Genomic DNA, 20,504 nt, shown 5'->3' with positions numbered 1-20,504 from the left:
CACCTCCTCGAAAAATTCAATCAAATTTGTTAGACACAATCTCCCCCTGACAAAGCCATGCTGACTATCCCTGATTAATCCCTGCCTCTCCAAGTGGAGATTAATCCTGTCCCTCAGAATTTTTTCCAATAGTTTCCCTACCACTGATGTTAGACTCACTGGCCTGCAATTATCCGGTATATCCCTACTACCCTTCTTGAATAATGGTACCACATTCACTGTCCTCCAGTCCTCTGGCACCTCTCCTGTGGCCAGAGAGGCTTTGAAAGTTTGTGTCAGAGCCCCTGCAATCTCCTCCCTTGCCTCACAAAGCAGCCTGGCATACATCTCATCTGGGCCTGGGGATTTATCCACTTTTAAGCACTCTAAAGCCGCTAATATCTCATCCCTTTCAATGCTAATTTTTTCAATTGTATCACAATCCCCCTCCCCTGATCTCTGCACCGACATCGTTCTTCTCCATAGTGAACACAGATGAAAAGTAATCACTTAAAACCTCATCTACGTCCTCCGGCTCCACACACATATTGCCACTTTGGTCCCTAATGGCCCTACTCTTTCTCTGGTTATCCTCTTGCCCTTAATATACTTATAAAACACCTTGGGATTTTCCTTTATCTTGCTCGCCAGTGTTTTCTCATGCCCCCTCTTCGCTCTCCTAATCACTTTAAGTACCCCCCTACACTTTCTATACTCCTCTAGGGTTTGCGCTGTTTTCAGCCCTCTGAATCTACCATAAGCCTCCTTTTTTCCCTTATCCAATCCTCTATATCCCTTGACATCCAGGGTTCCCTGGACTTGTTGGCTCTACCCTTCACCTTTACAGAAACACGTTGACTCTGAACTCTCGCTATTTCCTTTTTGAATGACTCCCACTGATGTAATGTAGACTTTCCGACAAGTAGCTGCTCCCAGTCCACTTTGGCTAGATCCTGTTTTATCATATTGAAATTGGCCTTCCCCCAATTCAGTACCTATATTTCGGGTCCATCTTTGTCCTTTTCCATAACTACCTTAAATCATACAGAGTTATGGTCACTATCCCCGAAATGCTACTCCACTGACACTTCTACCACTTGTCCGGCTTCATTCCCTAAGATTAGGTCCAGTACCGCCCCTTCTCTTGTAGGGCTTTCTACAAGACTGGCTCAAAAAGCTCTCCTGGATGCACTTTAAGAATTCCTCCCCCTTTAAGCCTTTTGCACTAAGACTATCCCTGTTAATATTGGGGAAGTTGAAATCCCCTATTATTACACTACTATCTTTATACCTTTCTGAGATTTGCCTACATATCTGCTCCTCTACCTCTCCCTGATTGTTTGGAGACCTATAGTACACTCCCAACAAAGCGATTGCCCCTTTTTGTTTTTAAGTTCTCCCCATATGGCCTCATTTGAGGAACGTTCTAAGATATCCTCCCCCTTTACTGCAGTAATTGTCTCCTTGATCAATCGTGCAATACCACCTCCTCTTTTACACCGCCCCCCCCCCCCACCCCCGGTCATGCCTGAAGATTCTATACCCTGGAATATTGAGCTGCCAGTCCCGACCTTCCCTCAACCATGTCTCTGTGATAGCAATATCATATTTCTGTGTGTTGATCAAAGCCCTCAATTCATCTGCCTTATTTGTAAGACTCCTTGCGTTAAAACAGATGCAATCCAGTCTTGCATTATTCACTTATGCTTTAACAGGTCTATATTTCCAGACTGACTCAGCAGCAAAGAAAGTCATGGCTTTGGAATTGTGCATTGAGGAAATTAATATATAGTACCATTAAAGCATATGTGGCACACTAATGCAGTACTGAAGGAGTGCTGCATTATTGGAAGTGCTGTCTTTTGGGCGAGACACGAAAGGAAGATCTCATCTGCCTGTGCCGCCAGATATAAAAGATCCCATGACACTATTTCTAAGAACAGGGAAGCTCTCCTCAGTATTCTGGCTAATATTTAATCCCTCAACCATTAAAAACAGATTTCTGGACTTTATCAGACTGCTGTTTGTGAGACCTTACTGTGTGCAAATTAGCTGTTGCATTACAACAGTGACCATACTTTGAAAGTACTTCATTGGCTGTAAAGCACTTTGGAATGTTCTGGGGTCACGGATATGGAGTCATTTACAGCGCAGGAGGCCATTTGGCCCATTGAGTCCATGCTGGGTCGCTGCAGAGCAATCCAGTCAGTCCCTGTCCCCCGCTCGATCCCCGTAACCGTGCAAGTTTATTTCTTGCAAGTGGCCATCCAATTTCCTTTTGAGATCATTGATTGTTTCCATTTCCAGCAATCTAGCTGGCAGCGAGTTTCAGGTCACTACCATGCACTGCGTAAAAAAGTGCCTCCTCATATTTCCCCTGTATCTTTTGCCCAAAGCCTTCAAAATTGTAACCCCATGTCCTTGTACCATCAGTTAATGGGAACAGTTTTTCTTTGTCTACCTTATCTAAGCTGTTCATTATCTTGTACACCTTCTACGACCATACGAATTAGGAGCAGAAGTAGGCCATTCGAGCCTGCTCCGCCATTCAATCAGATCATGGCTGATCTGTTTCTGTCTAGAATTCCACACTCCCATCTACCCTTTGATTCTCTTTCCTAACAAGAATCTATCTACCTCTGCCTTAAAAACATTCAATGACCCCACCTCCACCAGCTCTATTAAATCTCGCCTCAAACTCCTTTGTTCTAAGGAGATCAATCCCAGCTTTTCCTAACCTCGTAAGTAATATTCCACATTCCCTGAAACCATTCTGGTAAATTTCCTCCGCACCCTCTCAAGGACCCTCAAATCCTTCCTGAAATATGGTGACTAGAACTGGACACAATACTCTAGTTGTGGCCCAACCAGAGCTTTATAAAGGTTCAGCATAACTTCCCTGCTTTTGTACTCAATGTCTCTATTTATGAAGCCCAAGGTCCCATACGCTTTGCTAACCACTCTTTCAATTTGTCCTGCCACCTTCAAAGATTGGTGCATATGCACCCCCAAGTTCCTCTGCTCCTACACACTTTTTAGAACTGTATCATTAAGTCTATATTGGCCCTCCCTATGTCAGAGAAATATCCCAAGCCTGTTTGTGAAGAAGACACTGAGACTAGGATGCTTTGGTGGAGATAGTTTATTGCTTGCCACAGAGCTTACGTCTGCTCTCCAAACACCACCAACCACTGCTGGCTGGCTCATATATATATATACACTTGAATACAATTAACTAATTAACACCCAACACCTGTTCACCCTATTATTTTGAATTACCAGGTATTTATCATCCATTAAAAGAACTTCAGACCCTAACACCCTATCCTTTCTGACAAAATGCATCACCTCATACTTCTCTGTATTAAATTCCATCTGCCACTTGTCTGCCCATTCTGCTAGCCTATTTATGCCCTGTTGCAGGCAATTCACATCATCCTCACTATTTGCCACTCCACCAAATTTGGTATCATGGGCAAATTTTGAAATTCTGCTCATGAAAGGCACTATATAAATCCAAGATTTTCTTTCCTAAATACATTAATACATTGGCCAGACCCCATCATAAGTACTGTATACTTCTGGTCATCTAATTACAGTAAGGATGGCAGTGTCTAAGAGGCAAGCAATAAAAAAATTACCAACAATTGAAAACTTAAGTTCTGTTAAGTTCTGAGAAAGATGAAGAATTTCCTCCCAACCACCCAGAATAGGAGAAGCTTTCAGGTAGTTGAATTCAACTTTCCAAGATCTGAAGGGAAGCAACAAAACTAAGCCAAGCAAATTGCTCCTGGTGATGAAAAGTTCAAAAACTTGAGAACATATGTTAGGAATGGGTAAGTTACCTCTTCCGTTCCTAACATTTCTTATAACCTGGACCTCTGCCTTTCAGAGACCGGACTGAGACCTGCACAACGTGGTGTGTTTTTTCAATGTCACTGGTATTGGGTGTTAATCAGTTAACTGTATTCAAGTGCGTATATATAAAGAAGAGCCAGCCATAAGGCGGCCAGTCAGTCTGCACTAAACACACACCCAAGTTTGTAGAGGTCTAGAAGAACCAAGGTTCATCATTTGACTTTGCACTCCATTGTTTTGCACCCAAGCATCCGTAAAACAAGTACATCAGTGGAAACGAACCAGAGTAGTACAGCCACATGCTTACCCTGCTGTCGTCAAGTAATAGATTCCCCTTGGTATGTTCCTCTTGGTTGTGTGTAAACAGAAGCAGCCTGCTGTTTGCTTCAACAAATGATATGGGGACAAAAAATTTTGGTACACTGTTCTTTTTGCCAATTTCAGTTAAAATCCTTTCAAAAATAGCAGTCGCTCGAAGATCCGGAACAGACTCAAAAATCAGGACAATGTATCGTTCATCAGTAGCTGCAAAATACAACACACAAATGCTGCTCAACGTCTTTGCCACCAAAAACAGCTACGCTGGTGTTTAAGATGTGCCAGATATTTTCCACATTGTTACTGTAATATTATGAAGGAAATGCAACAGATTCATATTAATTTCCAAAAGGTACATGATAAATTGCTGCATTGGTTGCCTGTTGATGATGCTAAGGGAATTTTAAGCACAGATAGGAAGTTGGTTAATAAAAACAACTCATGTGCATATGGCACCTTTCATGGAGACTGCATCAAGGCACTTCCAGAAGTGAGAGTAAAAGTAGGTAATGAGTCAAAGGAGGTGAGATTCAGAGAAAGCCAGCATGGACTTGCAAATTATTGATCTGGCTAGGAAATTGCATGAGCAGCAGCAGTCAGAGGGTAGGGATAATGGGTAGATGCTCTCATTGGCAGAATGTGATCAGTGGTGTCAAGCAATGATCTGTGTTGGGGCTTCAATTATTCACTGTATTTATTAACAACTTAGATGACAGGATAGAGAACCACATATCCAAGTCTGCTGATGACACAAAGATAGGTCTGGATGGAAAGAAGTGTAGATGGAAGCATAAAATTACTGCAATATAGACAGATTAAGTGAATGGGGATTTCAATATAGGCAAATGTGAGGTCATCCACTTTGGACCTAAAAAAGGATAAATCAGAATACTTCCCAACTGGCGCAAAGCTCAAAACAGCAGAGGTCCAAAGAGACTTAGGGGTCCATGTACATGGATCATTAACATGCCATAGACCTGTACATAAATAATAAAAAAGGCTAATGGAATGCTGGCCTTTATATATAGGAGGACTATAATACAATGGGTTAGAAATCATGCCACAGCTATACAAAGCCCTGGTTAGACCATTGCTAGAGTAGCGTTTTCAGTTCTGAGCACCATACTTTAGGAAGGATATACTGGCCTTGGAGGGAGTTCAGCATAGATTTACTAGTATGATAACTGGACTCCAAGGGTTCAATTATGAGGATTACACAAACTAGGGTTGTATTCTTTTGAATGTAGAATGCTAAAGGGTGATTTAATTGAAGTTTTGAAGATATGAAGTGGAACTGATAGAGTCAATAGAAAGTATTAAAACAAACAGCAAGGGAGTTGAGAGAAACTGACGTCACAGTAAAAGTAGAGGAGTATCTCACATCATAAGGAGGGGTAGCGGGGGCAAGTTACAGCCCTTACCCCCTTAATTACTTTATTTAATCTGCCTACAACTTAAACTTAAGACTCAATTACTAGATCAAGTTTATTTCTGGTAATTTCAGTTATTCATCTAATCAATCGAGCGATGGCAGGGCACCTCAGTCCCATCAAATGCACATCCTGTGCCATATGGGAATTCCAGGACCTGCGACCTCAACCATCAAGAACAAGGGCAGTAGACGCATGGGAACACCACCAAATGTAAGTTTTCCTCCAAGTCACACACCATCCTGACTTGGAACTGTATCATTGTTCCTTCACTGTTGCTGGGTCAAAATCTTGGAACTCCCTTCCTAACAACACATGGACTGCAGCAATTCAAGAAGGTAGCTCACCATCATCTTCTCAAGGGCAATTAGGGATGGGCCACAAATTCTGACCTTGCTCGTGACACTCCCATCCATGAATGAATTTTAAAAAAAGGATGCTTCTTCTGTCCTGGACAACAACATGCTCAGTGTCATCAGCTGGAGGAGCACGAGCTCCAGGTTTCAGAGCTTTAACAGCAACTAGCACTACTGCAGTTCATCTGTGAGGCTAACAGCTACTTGAATAGCACATTTCAGGAGGTGGTCACCCAGCAGCTTAACCGTGTGCAGGCAGACAGGAAATGAGTGGCTGCCAGACAGAAAAGGAGGACAAGGCAGGTAGTGCAGGAGTGCCCGGAGTGCATCTTGCTCTTTTAACCTGTATTCACTTGTGAAAACTGGTGAAAGCAATGGTTTCTCTGGGGAGAACAGCCAGAGCCAAGGTCACAGCACCATGTATGGTTCTGCTGACAAGGGGGTTGGGGGAAGGAGGTGGGGGAAGGAGGTAGAGGAAGGGGGGTCAGGAAAGCAATAATGATAGGGAATTTAACTGTTAGGGGAACAATCAGGTGTTTCTGTGCTGCCCACATGAATCCAGGATGGCGTGTTGCCTCCCTGGTGCCAGGGTCAATGACGTCACTTAGTGGCTGCAGAAAAGTTTTTGAAGTGGGCTGGTGGGGCGAGGATGAACAGCCAGCAGTCATGATCCATATCGATACTAATAACATCGGTAGAAAGAGGGATGAGGTGCTGCAGACAAATTTTCGGAAGCTTGGAAACAAATTAAAAACCAGGATCTCAAAGGTAGATTACTCCTGGTGCAACATGCTACTTAACCCAGAAATAGGAGTAGAGTGCAGTTCAATGTGTGGCTTTTCATGGTGCATATATCAATGACTTAGATGAAAATGTAGAAGGGCATGATTAAAAAGTTCGCAGATAATACAAAAATTGGCCACGTGGTTGATAGTGAGGAAGAAAGCTATAAAATGATCTTATTGAATGGTGGAACAGGCTTGAGCAGCTAAATGGCCTACTCCTATGTTCCTAGGAATGTGAAGTGATACATTTTCAGAGGGACAATAAGAGAGGAAATTTGCACTAAATGGGAATACTTTAAAAGCAAAAGAACTTGTGAAGTCCAGATATACTAACCTTTAATGGTAGCAAAACAAATTGAGAATATTTTTTATTGATAGGAGCATCAAATGCTAAACTTACACAAATCATTTATTTGGGATAAGTAATATAGATACATATACATAATTATTAAAAAAAGGACTTTAAGCAAAAGAATGAGATATTAGGAGAGGTAGTCAAAAGTTTAGTCAAAGAACTGGACTTTGAGGCGGGTCTTAAAGGAGGAGTTAGAGGTGGAAAGGCAGAAGAATTTAAGAATCGAAAAATCAGTTGCCAATGGAGACATGGGGGTGCAGGTGTGGTGCAGCAGAGAGGGGAGAATACAAGAAGTGCCACATTCAAAGAATGCAGAGTTCTGTAGCACTGTAACACAAGGATAAGAATTTTAAATTGTAAGTATTTGGGTACTAGGAAGTAATGTCAGTCAGCAAGATAAGGGCTGATGGTTGGAGAGAGTTTTGGTCTAGCGGCAGTTTATGTAGGAGGGAGATCAGAGGCTGGCTGGGAGAGCATTGGAAGTGTTGAGTCTGGAGGTGACAGGATCAAACTTTCAGTGGCTGATCAGCTGATGTAGGGACAAAGGTGGGCAATATTACAGAGCTCTTTATAATGGAGAGGATATGGGGATCGGAGGTCAGTTCGGGGTCGAATAGAATGCAGAGGTTGTGAACAGTCTGATTGAGGCTGACAAGTAGCCAAGAATGGGGTTGGAATCAGTGTCAAGCGTCCACAGTTTGTGGCTGGGACCAAAGAATACTACCTTTGGTCTTCCAAACGTTTGAACGAAGCGTGGCTCATCAAGAACTGGACATTTGACAAGCAATCTGACTATACAGAGGCAATGGAAGAGTAGAGAGAAGTGTGGTGGGGTACAGCTGTGTGCCATCAGCGTACCTGTGGAAGATGATCCCATTAGGTAGCATGTAGATTAAGATGAGGACGCCATGGGTAGATTCTTGGAGGGCTCCAGAGGTCACTGTTGGAGTTGGAAGAAAAGCCATTGCTGGGGATGTTCTGGTTATGGCTGCATAGGCAAGAGTGAACCCAAGGAGCTGGACAACTGTGGGAGGATAACTAGGCCATGGAGAGGGGAAAAGGAGATTCACTACGGTAATATCACATTAAAGACCAGAGAAACTGGACCTTTTATTAGAGCAGACAAGGTTAATGGAGTAGTTCAAAATTTGAGGGATTTTGATGAAATGAGAGAGAAAACTATTTCCACTGATGTGTGAATCAGTAATCAGGAGGTCTAAAATTGAGATCACCGAAACAGAACGGTTAGGCTAATTAATTAAAACAAATCAAAGGGTTATAAGAACAAAAAAATGCCCTACCAGAAACAATGTGGTACTAATTGAAATAGAAAAATCTTAAAAAGTCAGGACAAAGGGCACAGAAATGGAATTAAAAGGAGCTAACTCAAAGAGCAGGCACAGAGACAACGGGCCAAATAGCCTCCTTTGGTGTTGTAACATTATTATTCTATGAAAAGCTCAAACTGTCTCAGGTTAGCAAATTAATTGAGGTTGACAGAGACATGGTGAGCAACATTCTGCTTCTACGATGGCTACGATCCCACACACAAAAAAGAAAGTGCTAATTGCCTTAATTCAGCAACAAAAACAACTTGTATTTAAATAGCACCGTTAACGCAGTAAAACATCCCAAAGCATTTCATAGGTGTGCTATCAAACAAAATTTTACACTAAGCCACCTGAGGAGACATTAGGACAGGTGAAAAAAAGCTTGGTGAAAGAAGTAGGTTTTAAGGAGCGTCTTAAAGGAGGAAAGCGAGGTAGAGAGGCAAGAGATTTAAGGAGTCAATTCCAGAGCTTAGGCCCCAGGCAGCTGAGGGCGCAAGCACAAATGGCAGAATGATTATGAATGGGGATGAGCAAGAGATCAGAATTGGAAAAGAGCAGAGATCTCAGAGGATTGTATGGCTGGAGGAGATTACAGAGATAGGGAGGGAGGCTGGGGGTGTGGAGGCCGTGGAGTGATTTGAAAACAAGGATGAAAATTTTAAAATTGAGGCTTTGCAGGACCAGGAGCCAACGTAGGTCAGCGAGCACAGTGGTAATGGTAGAACGGGACTGAGTGTGATTCAGGATACAGTGGCACCTGCACTTGGGTACAGTATTTTTATGTAAAAGATCAAAAAGTTCACGTGTGCTTATCAATTTAACATTGGCAATACAGTGGATTATACTTACTGGTCCCTTGAGAATCAAACCAGTTTTTCTCTTTGTTCATTTGGAGAGATGATCGTATATTGTGGCAAGCAGCAGGCGTCATTTGGAGAAAAAGTACTGGTAATACACGTGCATGGCACCATTCACACATAATGAATTCTGAAGCTTGTAAAACAATGTCCTGGGATGACTCATTAGGTACTGCAAAGGAAGGACAGATATGTTGTTATATTCTATTCACTTTTTTTTTTATACATGTAATGATTTTCATATGACTGATTTGGTTTAGTTAATGGTTAATAAAAGCCTCACTTTCAATTGATCAAGTACAAGAAATTCAAATATTCTGATTGAAATATCTGTCCACTTTCACCACTGAAATATATTTAAACAGGAGCAATCAGCGCATTTACTTGTGCTTACTATGCCCAATAGTATGAAGAGCAAAATTAATATGAAATCATTCATCCAGGCTGCTCCAGTGAATCTATCCACTAGTCTGACATCCTCTTACATTAATACCACCAAACTAATCTTCCACGTAGCAATAATCAGGAACAGAAAAAAAAGCAAAGAATGCTTAGAAGATAATGATTCAGAATCATGTGATCAACCATTGCGTGCTGCTGGAGGGCAGAGAGTGTGAAGAAGGAAGTTTGGTAAGTAAAGGAGTTCGGTAAGGAGGGGAATTATAAATTGAGAGAAAATAAATTTGTCTGCACAGAGAGCTACTTTGAGTGCAGAGAGTGTAAAGTGGGAGTTTGGTGCGTGAGGGAGGGGCTCCTTTCTTTTTCTACCTTTTTTCAGCCTCTAGTAGCTGCCTCTCTCATCGGTACAGGGGATGAAGCTGATTGGTGAGTAACTGGTAAGTTATTCTACTTCTAATTGTAATATATAGTTTTTAAAGTTAAGGTATGGCAGGTCAGCTTGGCCAAGTGGAATGTACATCCTGCGGTATATGGGAAGTCATGGACGCACCAGTTGTCCTAGATGAACACATCTGCAGGAAGCGTCACCGGCTACAGAAGCTTGAGCTCTGGGTTTTGGAACTCAAGCGGCAGCTGGAGTCACTGTTGTGCATCCACGAGACAGAAGACTACGTGGATAGCACGTTTCGAGAGGTGGTCACACCGCAGGTTAGGAGCATGCAGGCAAGGAGGGAACGGATGACCGCCAGGCAGTCCAGGAGAATCAAGCAGGCAGTGCAGGAGTCCCGAGTCTATCGTGCTTGCTAATTGGTTTTCCATTTGGATACTGGTGAGGACGATGGTTCCTCAGGGGAGTGCAGCAAGAACAAAGTCTGTGGCACCACTGGTGGCACAGCTGCACAGGAGGGGAGGAAGAAGAGTGGAAGAGCAATGGTGGTAGGGGATTCAATAGCCAGAGGATCAGACAGGCGTTTCTGCAGCGGTAAAGGTGACTCCAGATGGTATATTGCCTCCCTGGTGCTCAGGTCAAGGATATGACGGAGCGGCTGCAGGACATCCTTCTGGGGGAGGGTGAACAGCTAGAGGTCACAGTCCACATTGGTACCAATGACATAGGTAGGAATAGGGATGAGGTCCTGAAAGCAGACTTGAGAGAGTTAGGGAGGAAATTAAAAAGCAGAACCTCCAAAATGGTAATCTCAGGATTACTCCCAGTGCCACATGCTAGTGAGCATAGGAATAGGAGGATTGATCGATTGCAGATGTGGCTGGAGAACTGGTGTGGGGGTGGGGCGTCAGATTTCTTAGGCATTGGGACCGGTTCTGGGACAGGTGGGACCTGTACATGATGGATGGGCTGCACTTAAACAGGACTGGAACTAATATCCGCACATGGAGATTTGCTAGTGCTGTTGGGGAGGGTTTAAACTAGCTTGTCAGGGGAATGGGAACCTGAGCAGTAGCTCAAATTGGAAGGAAGTAAAGCTGGTAACATGAGGTAGAAAAGTAGCAAGCGACATTAGAGGGCAGGCGAAACAAAGGAAAGCATCAACTAGGTTTAGAATGCAGAATAATGCCAAGACGACAAGGTTAAGGGCACTCTACCTTAATTCATGCAGCATTCACAACAAAGTAGATGATTTAAACGCACAAATAGAGGTAAATGGGTATGATCTATTTACCATTATGGAAACGTGGTGTCATGCAGGCCCCCGCCTGCCAAGCATGAGGCACATTAATTTGACCACATGGACATTAAACTTAAAATTGTTGCTGGTAAGAAAAGAGGGCCTATCACAAGGAATTGCCAAGCCCCTCGCCGGAAAGATATTTTTGCATACCAGCAGACAGTGTTGGAACAAAGGAACCAGTCCCTGCTCCCTAATACACGTCGTGTGGTCAGACCAGTTTGGTCACATGACTAGCTGGTGGTTGCAGAGTTTCGAACTGAGAAATTTTGAACTGACAGAAAGCTCCTGCCTGCTCTCATCTCTTTCTCACCAGCTTTGGAATCCATTGAAGACATATGAACCCCCAAGAGGGAAAAACCTATGTTTACTGGTTATCACATGACTCAAATTAAAAATAGAACAGAAACCCTGGTAACTGGGTAAGATGTGGGCAGAGAAGTGACAGTCGTGTGCCCCTTGACGAGACAAGCCTGCTGAAGAAGTGTCATGGAAGAAAAGACCAGATTCTTACTGACTGTTTAAACAGTCAAGCCTGCACAAGAAGAGAAGAGAATTTCCAAGGCAGGACAGAAGACCACAACCCAGCTGAGCTTTCCAGCACCTCTCTGAAAGACCGAGAAGTCCACTGTGTCAACTCATCTCGTCTCCAGTCTTTGAAGAAAAGCCTACTAAATTAATTCTCAATGCCGCCTGAAAAGAACAGTTCTAAGAGATTCCAGTGACCCATCTACGTGTATTTGGAGGCTAGACTGTACGCCAGTTTTGGAACACAACATATCTCATCTGCTGTTTTCTGCAAAAATGAGCAAGTATTCAGCCCAAGTATTTTTTTGTCTGTTACAGACCTCTGAACAAAAAAAAACCTTTTATTTTTCCGGCTAACCAGTGTATATGTATTTGTGTGAGTGAATGAGTGTGAGGGGTTAAGGTAAAAACGGAACTTTCAAATCTGAATCGGTGTGTTTATGCTTTACTTCATTATTTGTTAAGACCTGTTTTATAGCTAAATATCTATAACTAAATAGCTACCTTATAAGTGGTAAGGTTAATACTACTAAGGTTTTAGCTGGTGTAATTTATTAGTAATTACTAATTAGAAAGTGCTGTTTGGACAGAGTGTGAGGCTGTGAGTTGGTGTGTGAAGGAGTTCAGTGACAAGGGGAAGGAGGTGCTCTTTTGACACTTTCTTTTCTGCCTTTTCAGCCTCCACGGTACAGGGGAAGAAGCTGATTGGCGATTATCTGGTAAGTTATTCTACTTATTGCACTTATGACATTAGTTTGTAAAGCTAAGGCATGGCAGGGCAGCTTGTCCGAGTGGAATGTGTACTCTGTGGTATGTGGGAAGTCATGGATGCACCATGTGTCCTTGGCAAACACATCTGCAGGAAGTGTCACCGGCTGCAGAACCTTGAGCTCCAGGTTTCGGAACTCGAGTGGCGGCTGGAGTCACTGTGGTGCATCTGCAGGCAGAGAACTACGTGGATTGCACCTTTAGGGAGGTGATCACACCGCAGGTTAAGAACGTGCAGGCAGAGAGGGAATGGGTGACCGCCAGGCAGTCTAAAAGAACGAGGCAGGTAGTGCAAGAGTCCGCTGAGTCGATCTTGCTTGCTAACTGGTTTGCCATTTTGGATACTGGTGAGCGCAAGTGTTCCTCAGAGGAGTGCAGCAAGAGCTAAGTCTGTGGCACCACAGGTGGCCCGGCTGTATATGAGGAGAGGAAAGAGAGTGGAAGAGCAATAGCAATAGGGGATTTGTTAGAGTAACAGACAGGTGTCTCTGCGGCCGCAGATATGACACCAGGATGCTATGTTGCCTCCCCAGTGCCAGGATCAAGGATGTCAGAGAGCAGCTGCAGGACATTCTTCTGGGGGAGGGTGAACAGCCAGAGGTCGTGGTCCACAGTGGTACCAACGACATAGGTAAAAGGAGGGATGAGGTCCTGAAAGGAGAGTTTAAGGTATTAGGAAAGAAATTAAAAAGCAAGTCCTCAAAAGCAGTAATCTCAGGATTACTCCCAGTGCCACGTGCCAGTGAGCATAGGACTAGGAGGATTAAGCAATTTAACAAGTGGCTGCAGAATTGGTGCAGGAGGGAGGGCATCAGACTTTTGAGGCATTGGGATCCGTTTTGGGATGGTGGGACCTGTACAAGATGGACGAGTTGCACCTTAACAGTACCAGCCAGAACATCCTCGCAGGGATATTTGCTACTGCTGTTGGCGAGGGTTTAAACTAAATTGGCAGGGGGTTGGGAACCTAAGAGGGAGCTCAGATTGGAGGGAAGCACAACTGGTAACAGGAAGTAGAGAAGTAGTAAGCGAAATTGGAAGGCAGACAAGGGGAAGGCAAACATCAAATAGGATTGGAGTGAATAATAATGTTAAAACAAAGTTAAGGGCACTCTGTCTGAATGCACGCAGCATTCGCAACAAGGTAGATGATTTGAAGGCACAAATAGAGGTAAATGGGTATGACTTAATTGCCATTAAAGAAATGTGATTAAAGGGTGACGAGGACTGGGAACTGAGTATTCAGGGATATTCGTCAATTAGGAGGGATACGCAGAGGGGAAAAGGAGGTGAGGTTGCGCTGTTAATAAGGGACGAGATCAGTACATTAGTGAAACAGGATCTTAGATCGACGGAGCAAGTTGTAGAATCAGTTTGGGTAGAGCTAAGGAACAGCAAGGGGCAGCAAACATCAAAGGGAGTTATTTATAGGCCACCAAACTGTAGTGGTAATGTTGGGCATGGTATAAATCAGGAAATTAGAGCTGTATGTAGCCTGGGAAATACAGTAATAATGGGTGACTTCAATTTACATATAGATTGGGCAAACCTAATTAGCACTAATGCTGTGGAGGATGAATTCCTGGAGTGTGTACAAGATGGGTTTCTGGAGCAGTACATCAAAGAACCAACGAGGGATGAGGCTATTTTAGATTTAGTATTATGCAATGAGAAAGGGCTAATTAACAACCTTGTTGTAAAGGAGCCATTCGGATATAGTGACCACAATACAATAGAATTCTATATTAAGTTTGAAAGCGATATAGCTTATTCTGAAACTAGGGTCTTAAATGTGAACAAAGGAAACTATGAGAGTATAGCAGGTTGGCTATGGTGGATTGGGAAAATAGATTAAAAGATTTGATGGTAGACAGGCAATGGCTAGTATTTCAAGTAGTATTATACGGTTTACAACAAATATACATTCCTCTAAGACAAAAACCCAACAGGAAAGGTGAATCTACTGTGGCTAACAAAAGAAGTTAAGGAATTCATTAGGTCAAAGCAAGTGGCTTATAAGATCGCCAGAAAAAGCGGTAAGCCCGAGGATTGGGAGCAATTTAGAGTCCAACAACGGAGGGGCGAGAAACTGATAAAGGGAAAAGACATTATGAATCTAAGCTAGCCAGAAATATAAAGGCAGACTGTAAAAGCTTCTTTAGGTATGTGAAAAGGAAACAATTAGCAGGGATGAATGTGGGTCCACTGCAGGTGGAGACAGGAGAGTTTGTGGTGGAGAATGAGGCAATGACAGAGAAATTAAACAATTACTTTGTGTCTGTCTTCATGCAGGAAGACCAAGAATATATCCCAGAATTACTAGTGTACCAAGGGACTTGTAAAAATAAGGAACTGAGAACAATTAGTATCAATAAAAAGGCAGTAATCGAAAAATTAACTGGATTATAAGTTTATAAATCCCCTGGACCAGATGAGCTACATCCCAGAGTATAGAAGGAGGTGGCTACAGAAATAGTAGCTGCACTGGTGGTTATCTTTCAAAATTCTACAGATTCTGGAAGGGTTTCTGTCGACTGGAAAGTAGCAAATGTAACCCAACTATTTAAGAAGGGAGCGAGAGAGAAAACAGAGAACTACAGACCTGTTAGCTTGATGTCAGTAGTAGGGAAAATGTTGGAATCTATTATAAAGGATGAGATAACTGGACACTTGGAAAATAATGATTTGATTGGGCAGAAACAACATGGATTTGTGAAAGGGAAAACATGTTTGACAAACCTGTTGGAGTTTTTTGAGGATGTTACTTTTAGCATAAAGGAGAACCAGTCGACTTGGTGTATTTGGATTTACAGAAGGCTTTTGAGAAGGTCCCACACAGGAGGTTAGTAATCAACATTAAAGCTCATGGGATTGGGGGTAATATACTTCAATGGATTAAGAACTGGTTAACAGACAGAAAGCAAAGAGTAGTAATAAATGGGTCATTCTCAGGATGGCAGGCTGTTATTAGTGGGGTACCACAAGCTTGGACCGCAGCTTTTTACAATCTATATAAATGACCTGGATATGGGGACCGATTGTAATATTTCCAAATTTACGGATGACACAAAACTAGGAGGGAACCCAAGTTGTGCGAAGGCTTCAAGGGGATTTGGACAGGCCAAGTGAGTGGCAAGTACATGGCAGATGGACTATAATGTGAATAAGTGCGACTTGATCCACTTTGGTAGAAAAAAACAAAAAGGCAGAGTATTTCTTATATGGTGAGAGGTGGGGAAGTGTTGATGTCCAAAGAGACCTGGGTGTCCTTGTTCATGAGTCACTAAAAGCTACTATTCAGGTGCAGCAAGCAATTAAGAAGGCAAATAGTATGTTGGCCTTTTTGCAAGGGGATTTGAGTACAGGAGCAAAGATGTATTGCTTCAATCATATAAAACATTGGTGAGACTGCACCTGAAGTATTGTGTTCAGTTTTGGTCTCCTTTTCCAAGGAAGGATATACCTGCCATAGAGGGAGTGCAACGGAGATTCACCAGACTAATTCCTGGGATGGCGAGATTGTCTTATGAGGAGAAATTGCATAAACTGGGCCTGTATTCTCTCGGGTTTCGAACAATGAGAGGTGATCTCATTGAAACGTACAAAATTCTTACACGGTGTCACAGGGTGGATGTAGATAGGATGTTTCCTCCGGCTGGTGAGTCTAGAGCAAGGGGACATTGTCTGAGAATAAGGGACAGGCCATTTAAGACTGAGAGGAGGAGGAACTTCTTTACTCAGAGGGTGGAGAATCTGTGGAATTCTCTACCCCAGAGGGCTGTGGAAGCTCAATCATTGAGCATGTTTAAGACAGAAGTCGATAGACTTCTAAATACTATCAAGGGATATGGGAATAGTGGGGAAAAGTAGCGTAGAGGTAGATGATCAACCATGATCTGTTTCCATGGCTCAACTGGCCGAATATGTCCTATAATATTTCCTATTATATATTCTATAATAAACTGATAATTTTATTGTTCATTAAAGAAACCTGGTTAGTGTGTTTTATTCTGGGAAAAATAGAGCATATGATTGACCATGTCAGTAAGTGGGAAAATTTAAATATATGTTGTGACCTGTGGAGAAGTGGAACTAGAACAAACAGTGCACTCTTCCCACCTCGGTCACAACAGAAGAAACATTAATCCCAATATGTAAGTTGAATTTAAAAAGATACACCTTTTGGCAACTTTTAAGGAAACAATTTTAAATAACTCTTTTCGCATTCCAACTCTATTTGTGTTCTCAGTCTGATATGGATACTCTCAGCCCCCATAAATTTTGAACACCAGTTTTACAAACCACTGATCTGTAATTTTAGAAATTAATTGACTTACCTCCCATACTGACCTTGATGAAGTCTAGACTGAACTGAAATAAGAAAATCTGTTTTACGTGTTTGCAAATTCAACAATTTCAGCTGTTAAATAGCATCAGTGATAAAGAATTAACAAAACTGCAACAAACCACATCTTCTCAAAATAACAGCACTTCAATAAAACCAATTTTCTTTTTCTTCAAATGAAACCTAAAACAATCTCAATTAAATTCAAAACAAGAAACGCTGGAAATACTCAGCAGGTCTGGCAGCACCTGTGGAGAAAGAAGCAGAGTTAATGTTTCAGGTCAGTGACCCTTCTTCAGAACTGGCAGATACAAGAAATGTAAAAGATTTTAAGCAAGTAAAGCGGGGGCGGGGCAAGAGATAACAAAAGAGAAGGTGGCGAAAGGACAAGGTCACAGAATAGCTGACCAGAAGGTTTGGAGCAAAGGCAAACAATATGTCAATGGTGTGCTGAAAGACAAAGCATTAGTACAGATAGGGTGTTAATGGGCTGAAACTGAACAGCCACAAGTACAAACATGTAAAAAAAAAAGTGGGTAGGCACAGTAGAAACAAACCGAACAAACTAAAATAAACATAAAAAATAACTAAAAATAAAAGTAAAATGGGGGGCCCGTCATGCAATTATTGAACTCAATGTTCAGTCCGGCAGGCTGTAGCGTGCCTAATCGGTAAATGAGATGCTGTTCCTCGAGCTTGCGTTGTTGTTCACTGGAACACTGCAGCATTCCCAGGACAGAGATGTGGCTGTTCTTTCTCCACAGATGCTGCCAGACCTGCTGAGTATTTCCAGCGTTTCTTGTTTTTATTTCAGATTTCCAGCATCCGCAGTATTTTGCTTTTAAATTAAATTCAAATTGGTTTGTCACACATGCCTTATTTAGGTGTGACCATTCAGAATCATAGAAATTTACAGCACTCTCGTGTCTCCAGCTGGCACTTCAATGTGATTTCCCATTAAGTGAGCAGCTACTAATCACCACGGGCCCTCAGACTTGCCTGCAGTTCCATACACACGAGATGGAGCCTCAAAAGCCCCAGTTCAAGGTTTCTGAATGTTTTCTCCATGGTACCATCTTGGTTTCTCTTTAAGTGATAGTTCCAATTTTCTGCTTTAAAAAAAATGTTGGTCTTTTGTTTTAAGGTCTAGCCACCTTTCAGCTTCCTGCCTCCCTGCTAAAAAATTTTAAATTTAAATTGGATTCCTGTCTACACTTGCTGGCTTTCAGGCCTGACTTCACTTCTGCCTCGTTTCATCTTCCACTGAAATGCATGCCTTTGTTACCTCTAGACTTGACTATTCCAATGCTCTCCTAGCTGGTCTTTCAACCTTGCATCCTCCATGAGTGAGAGCTCATCCAAAACTCTGCTGCCTGTATCTTAACTTGCACCAAGCCCTGTTCAACCAGCACCCACACTCGCCAACTTACACTGACTCCCAGTCCAGCAAAGCCTCAATTTTAAAGTTCTCATCCTTGTTTTCAAATCCTCCATGGTCTTGCTCCTCCCTAATGCTGTAACCTCCTCCAGGCTTACAACCCACTGAAATCTCTGCACTTCCCCAATTCTGGTCTCTTTTGCATACCTTATTTTAATCACTCCAACATTGGTGGTCGTGCCTTCAGCTGCCAAGGTCCTAAGCTCTGGAATTCCCTCCCTCAAGCTCTCCCTCTCTCTACTCTCCTGTAAAACGTTGAAACAAACCTACCTCTTTGACCAAATGTTGGGTTATGCAGCTCAGTGTTAAAATTTGTTGGGTAATGTTCCTGTGATATGACTTGGGATGTTTTACTACGTTAAAAGTGTTATATCAATGCATGTTGCTGTTGTAAGTTGCCCATTGTAAATATGTTGATTTTTAATTTTAATAATACGTATAAAAGAAACTGTGGTGTTGTGGTAATGTTGAACTAGTGATCCAGAGGCACAGGCTAATGCCCTGGAGACAAAGGTTCAAATCCCACCACAGCAGCTGGTGGAATTTAAATTCAATTAATTAATTTTAAAAATTCAATTAATTACTAAAAATCTGGAATTGAACGCTAGTCTAGGTAATTGTGCCATGAAACTACCGATTGTCATTAAAAATCCATCGAGTTCACAAATATCCTTTAGGGAAGGAAATCTGTCCTCCTTACCTGATCTGGCCGTGATGTGACTGCAGACCTCAGCAATGTGGTTGACTCTTAACTGCCCTATGAAATGGCCTAGCAAGCCACTCAGTTGTTAAGGGTAATTAGGGTTCGGTAACAAATACTGGCCTTGCCAGTGACATCCACATCTCATGAACGAATTAAAAAAAAAATTCATTCCCAAGATCTAAATATTCTGTACTCTGTAAATATATACTTACTCCCTAGCTCCCAAAGTAACAGAAATACAATCACAGCTCCCTCTTAGGCTCTGCTTGCCTCCCATTATCTCCATTCGATAGCATGGCACCTACTCTCTGCCAAACTGACATCCCAAGTCAGCCAGCCACTAGCCTGCCTTCACCTGCCATCACTAGTCATCAGTGGCTTAACCCTAGCTTTCCAAGCCTGGCATTGCTTCCCACCCCCACTCACACTTCTACCCTGTCTGCTGCATTTATGCCCAACTGTCAGCAGCCTGCCCCAACTCCAGCTTGTGCCTTGCTCATCAGAGTGCTGTCTGTTGTTGTCCATGGCTTGGCGACTCCAATCCCTTAGGTACCAGCGTTAAAGGCAACGGTAGAGAAAATTGCTTCTGTTGTGGGGGCGGTTCAAAGTCGGGAGACAAAACAGAATATCAATAATGTTTGAGTTTGTCAGTCCTCTTCCCTAACGTCAATTCAGAATACAATTTTCTTTTTAAGAACTATACTCCCTACACCCTTCGCCCCCATTTCTGCTCATGGTGTTACTGGATCCAAAAGTGCAGCAATTCTACATGCTCCACCTGCTGTGGCATCATTTGATTCTCTCATTTGGTGTCAGCCGTGGCTCAGTGGGTAGCACTTATACCTGAGTCAGCTGACTTGAACATATAATCCAGGCTGACATTACAGCATAATGAAATTAAAGTTCCTTAATCTGATTGCACGAAGCATCTGAAACAAGATAGATGAACTAGTGGCACAAATAGAGGTGAATGATCTCGATCTAACTGCCATTCCCGAGACATGGTTACAAAGAGATCAAAGTTGGGATATTAATATTCCAGGGTACACAATATTTCAGAGGCAGACAGAATGGCAAAGGAGGAAGGGTAGCCCTTATAGTAAAGGATGACATAAGGGCATTAATAAAAAAGGATCTGGCCTCAAAAGATCATGAAGTAAAATCAGTTAGGGTGGAAATTAGGAATAGCAGGAGTCAGAAAACATTGGTGGGAGTAGCTTACAGACCCCCTAACTGTAGTCATATTATTGGACAGAACATTAAACGGGAAATTATTGCAGCATGTAAAAAAGATAATGAATTGTGGGGGACTCTAATCTGCATATAGACTGGGACAATCAAATTGGCAACAGTGGACCAGAAGATG

At 42.5% G+C, this 20,504-nt stretch overlaps 1 protein-coding gene across 10 annotated transcripts in view; it reads right to left on the bottom strand.

Moving 5' to 3' along the window:
- The window catches only part of senp6a (SUMO specific peptidase 6a), a 230,720-nt gene that overhangs the window by 38,063 nt on the left and 172,153 nt on the right, over window positions 1–20,504 (bottom strand). For all 10 annotated transcript variants that reach the window (XM_068044665.1, XM_068044661.1, XM_068044662.1 and 7 more), the window contains 3 exons: window positions 16,990–17,023; window positions 9,262–9,441; window positions 4,145–4,362 (listed from right to left, as the gene is read on the bottom strand). In XM_068044665.1, the coding sequence (XP_067900766.1) occupies window positions 4,145–4,362; window positions 9,262–9,441; window positions 16,990–17,023 (432 nt within the window). The remainder of the gene's footprint in view (window positions 1–4,144; window positions 4,363–9,261; window positions 9,442–16,989; window positions 17,024–20,504) is intronic.

Source organism: Heterodontus francisci, chromosome 13, assembly GCF_036365525.1.
Source record: "Heterodontus francisci isolate sHetFra1 chromosome 13, sHetFra1.hap1, whole genome shotgun sequence".
NCBI lineage: Eukaryota > Metazoa > Chordata > Chondrichthyes > Heterodontiformes > Heterodontidae > Heterodontus > Heterodontus francisci.
The sequence above is the reverse complement of the archived record's forward strand: the minus strand, read 5'-3'. Positions and strand labels throughout refer to the sequence as shown.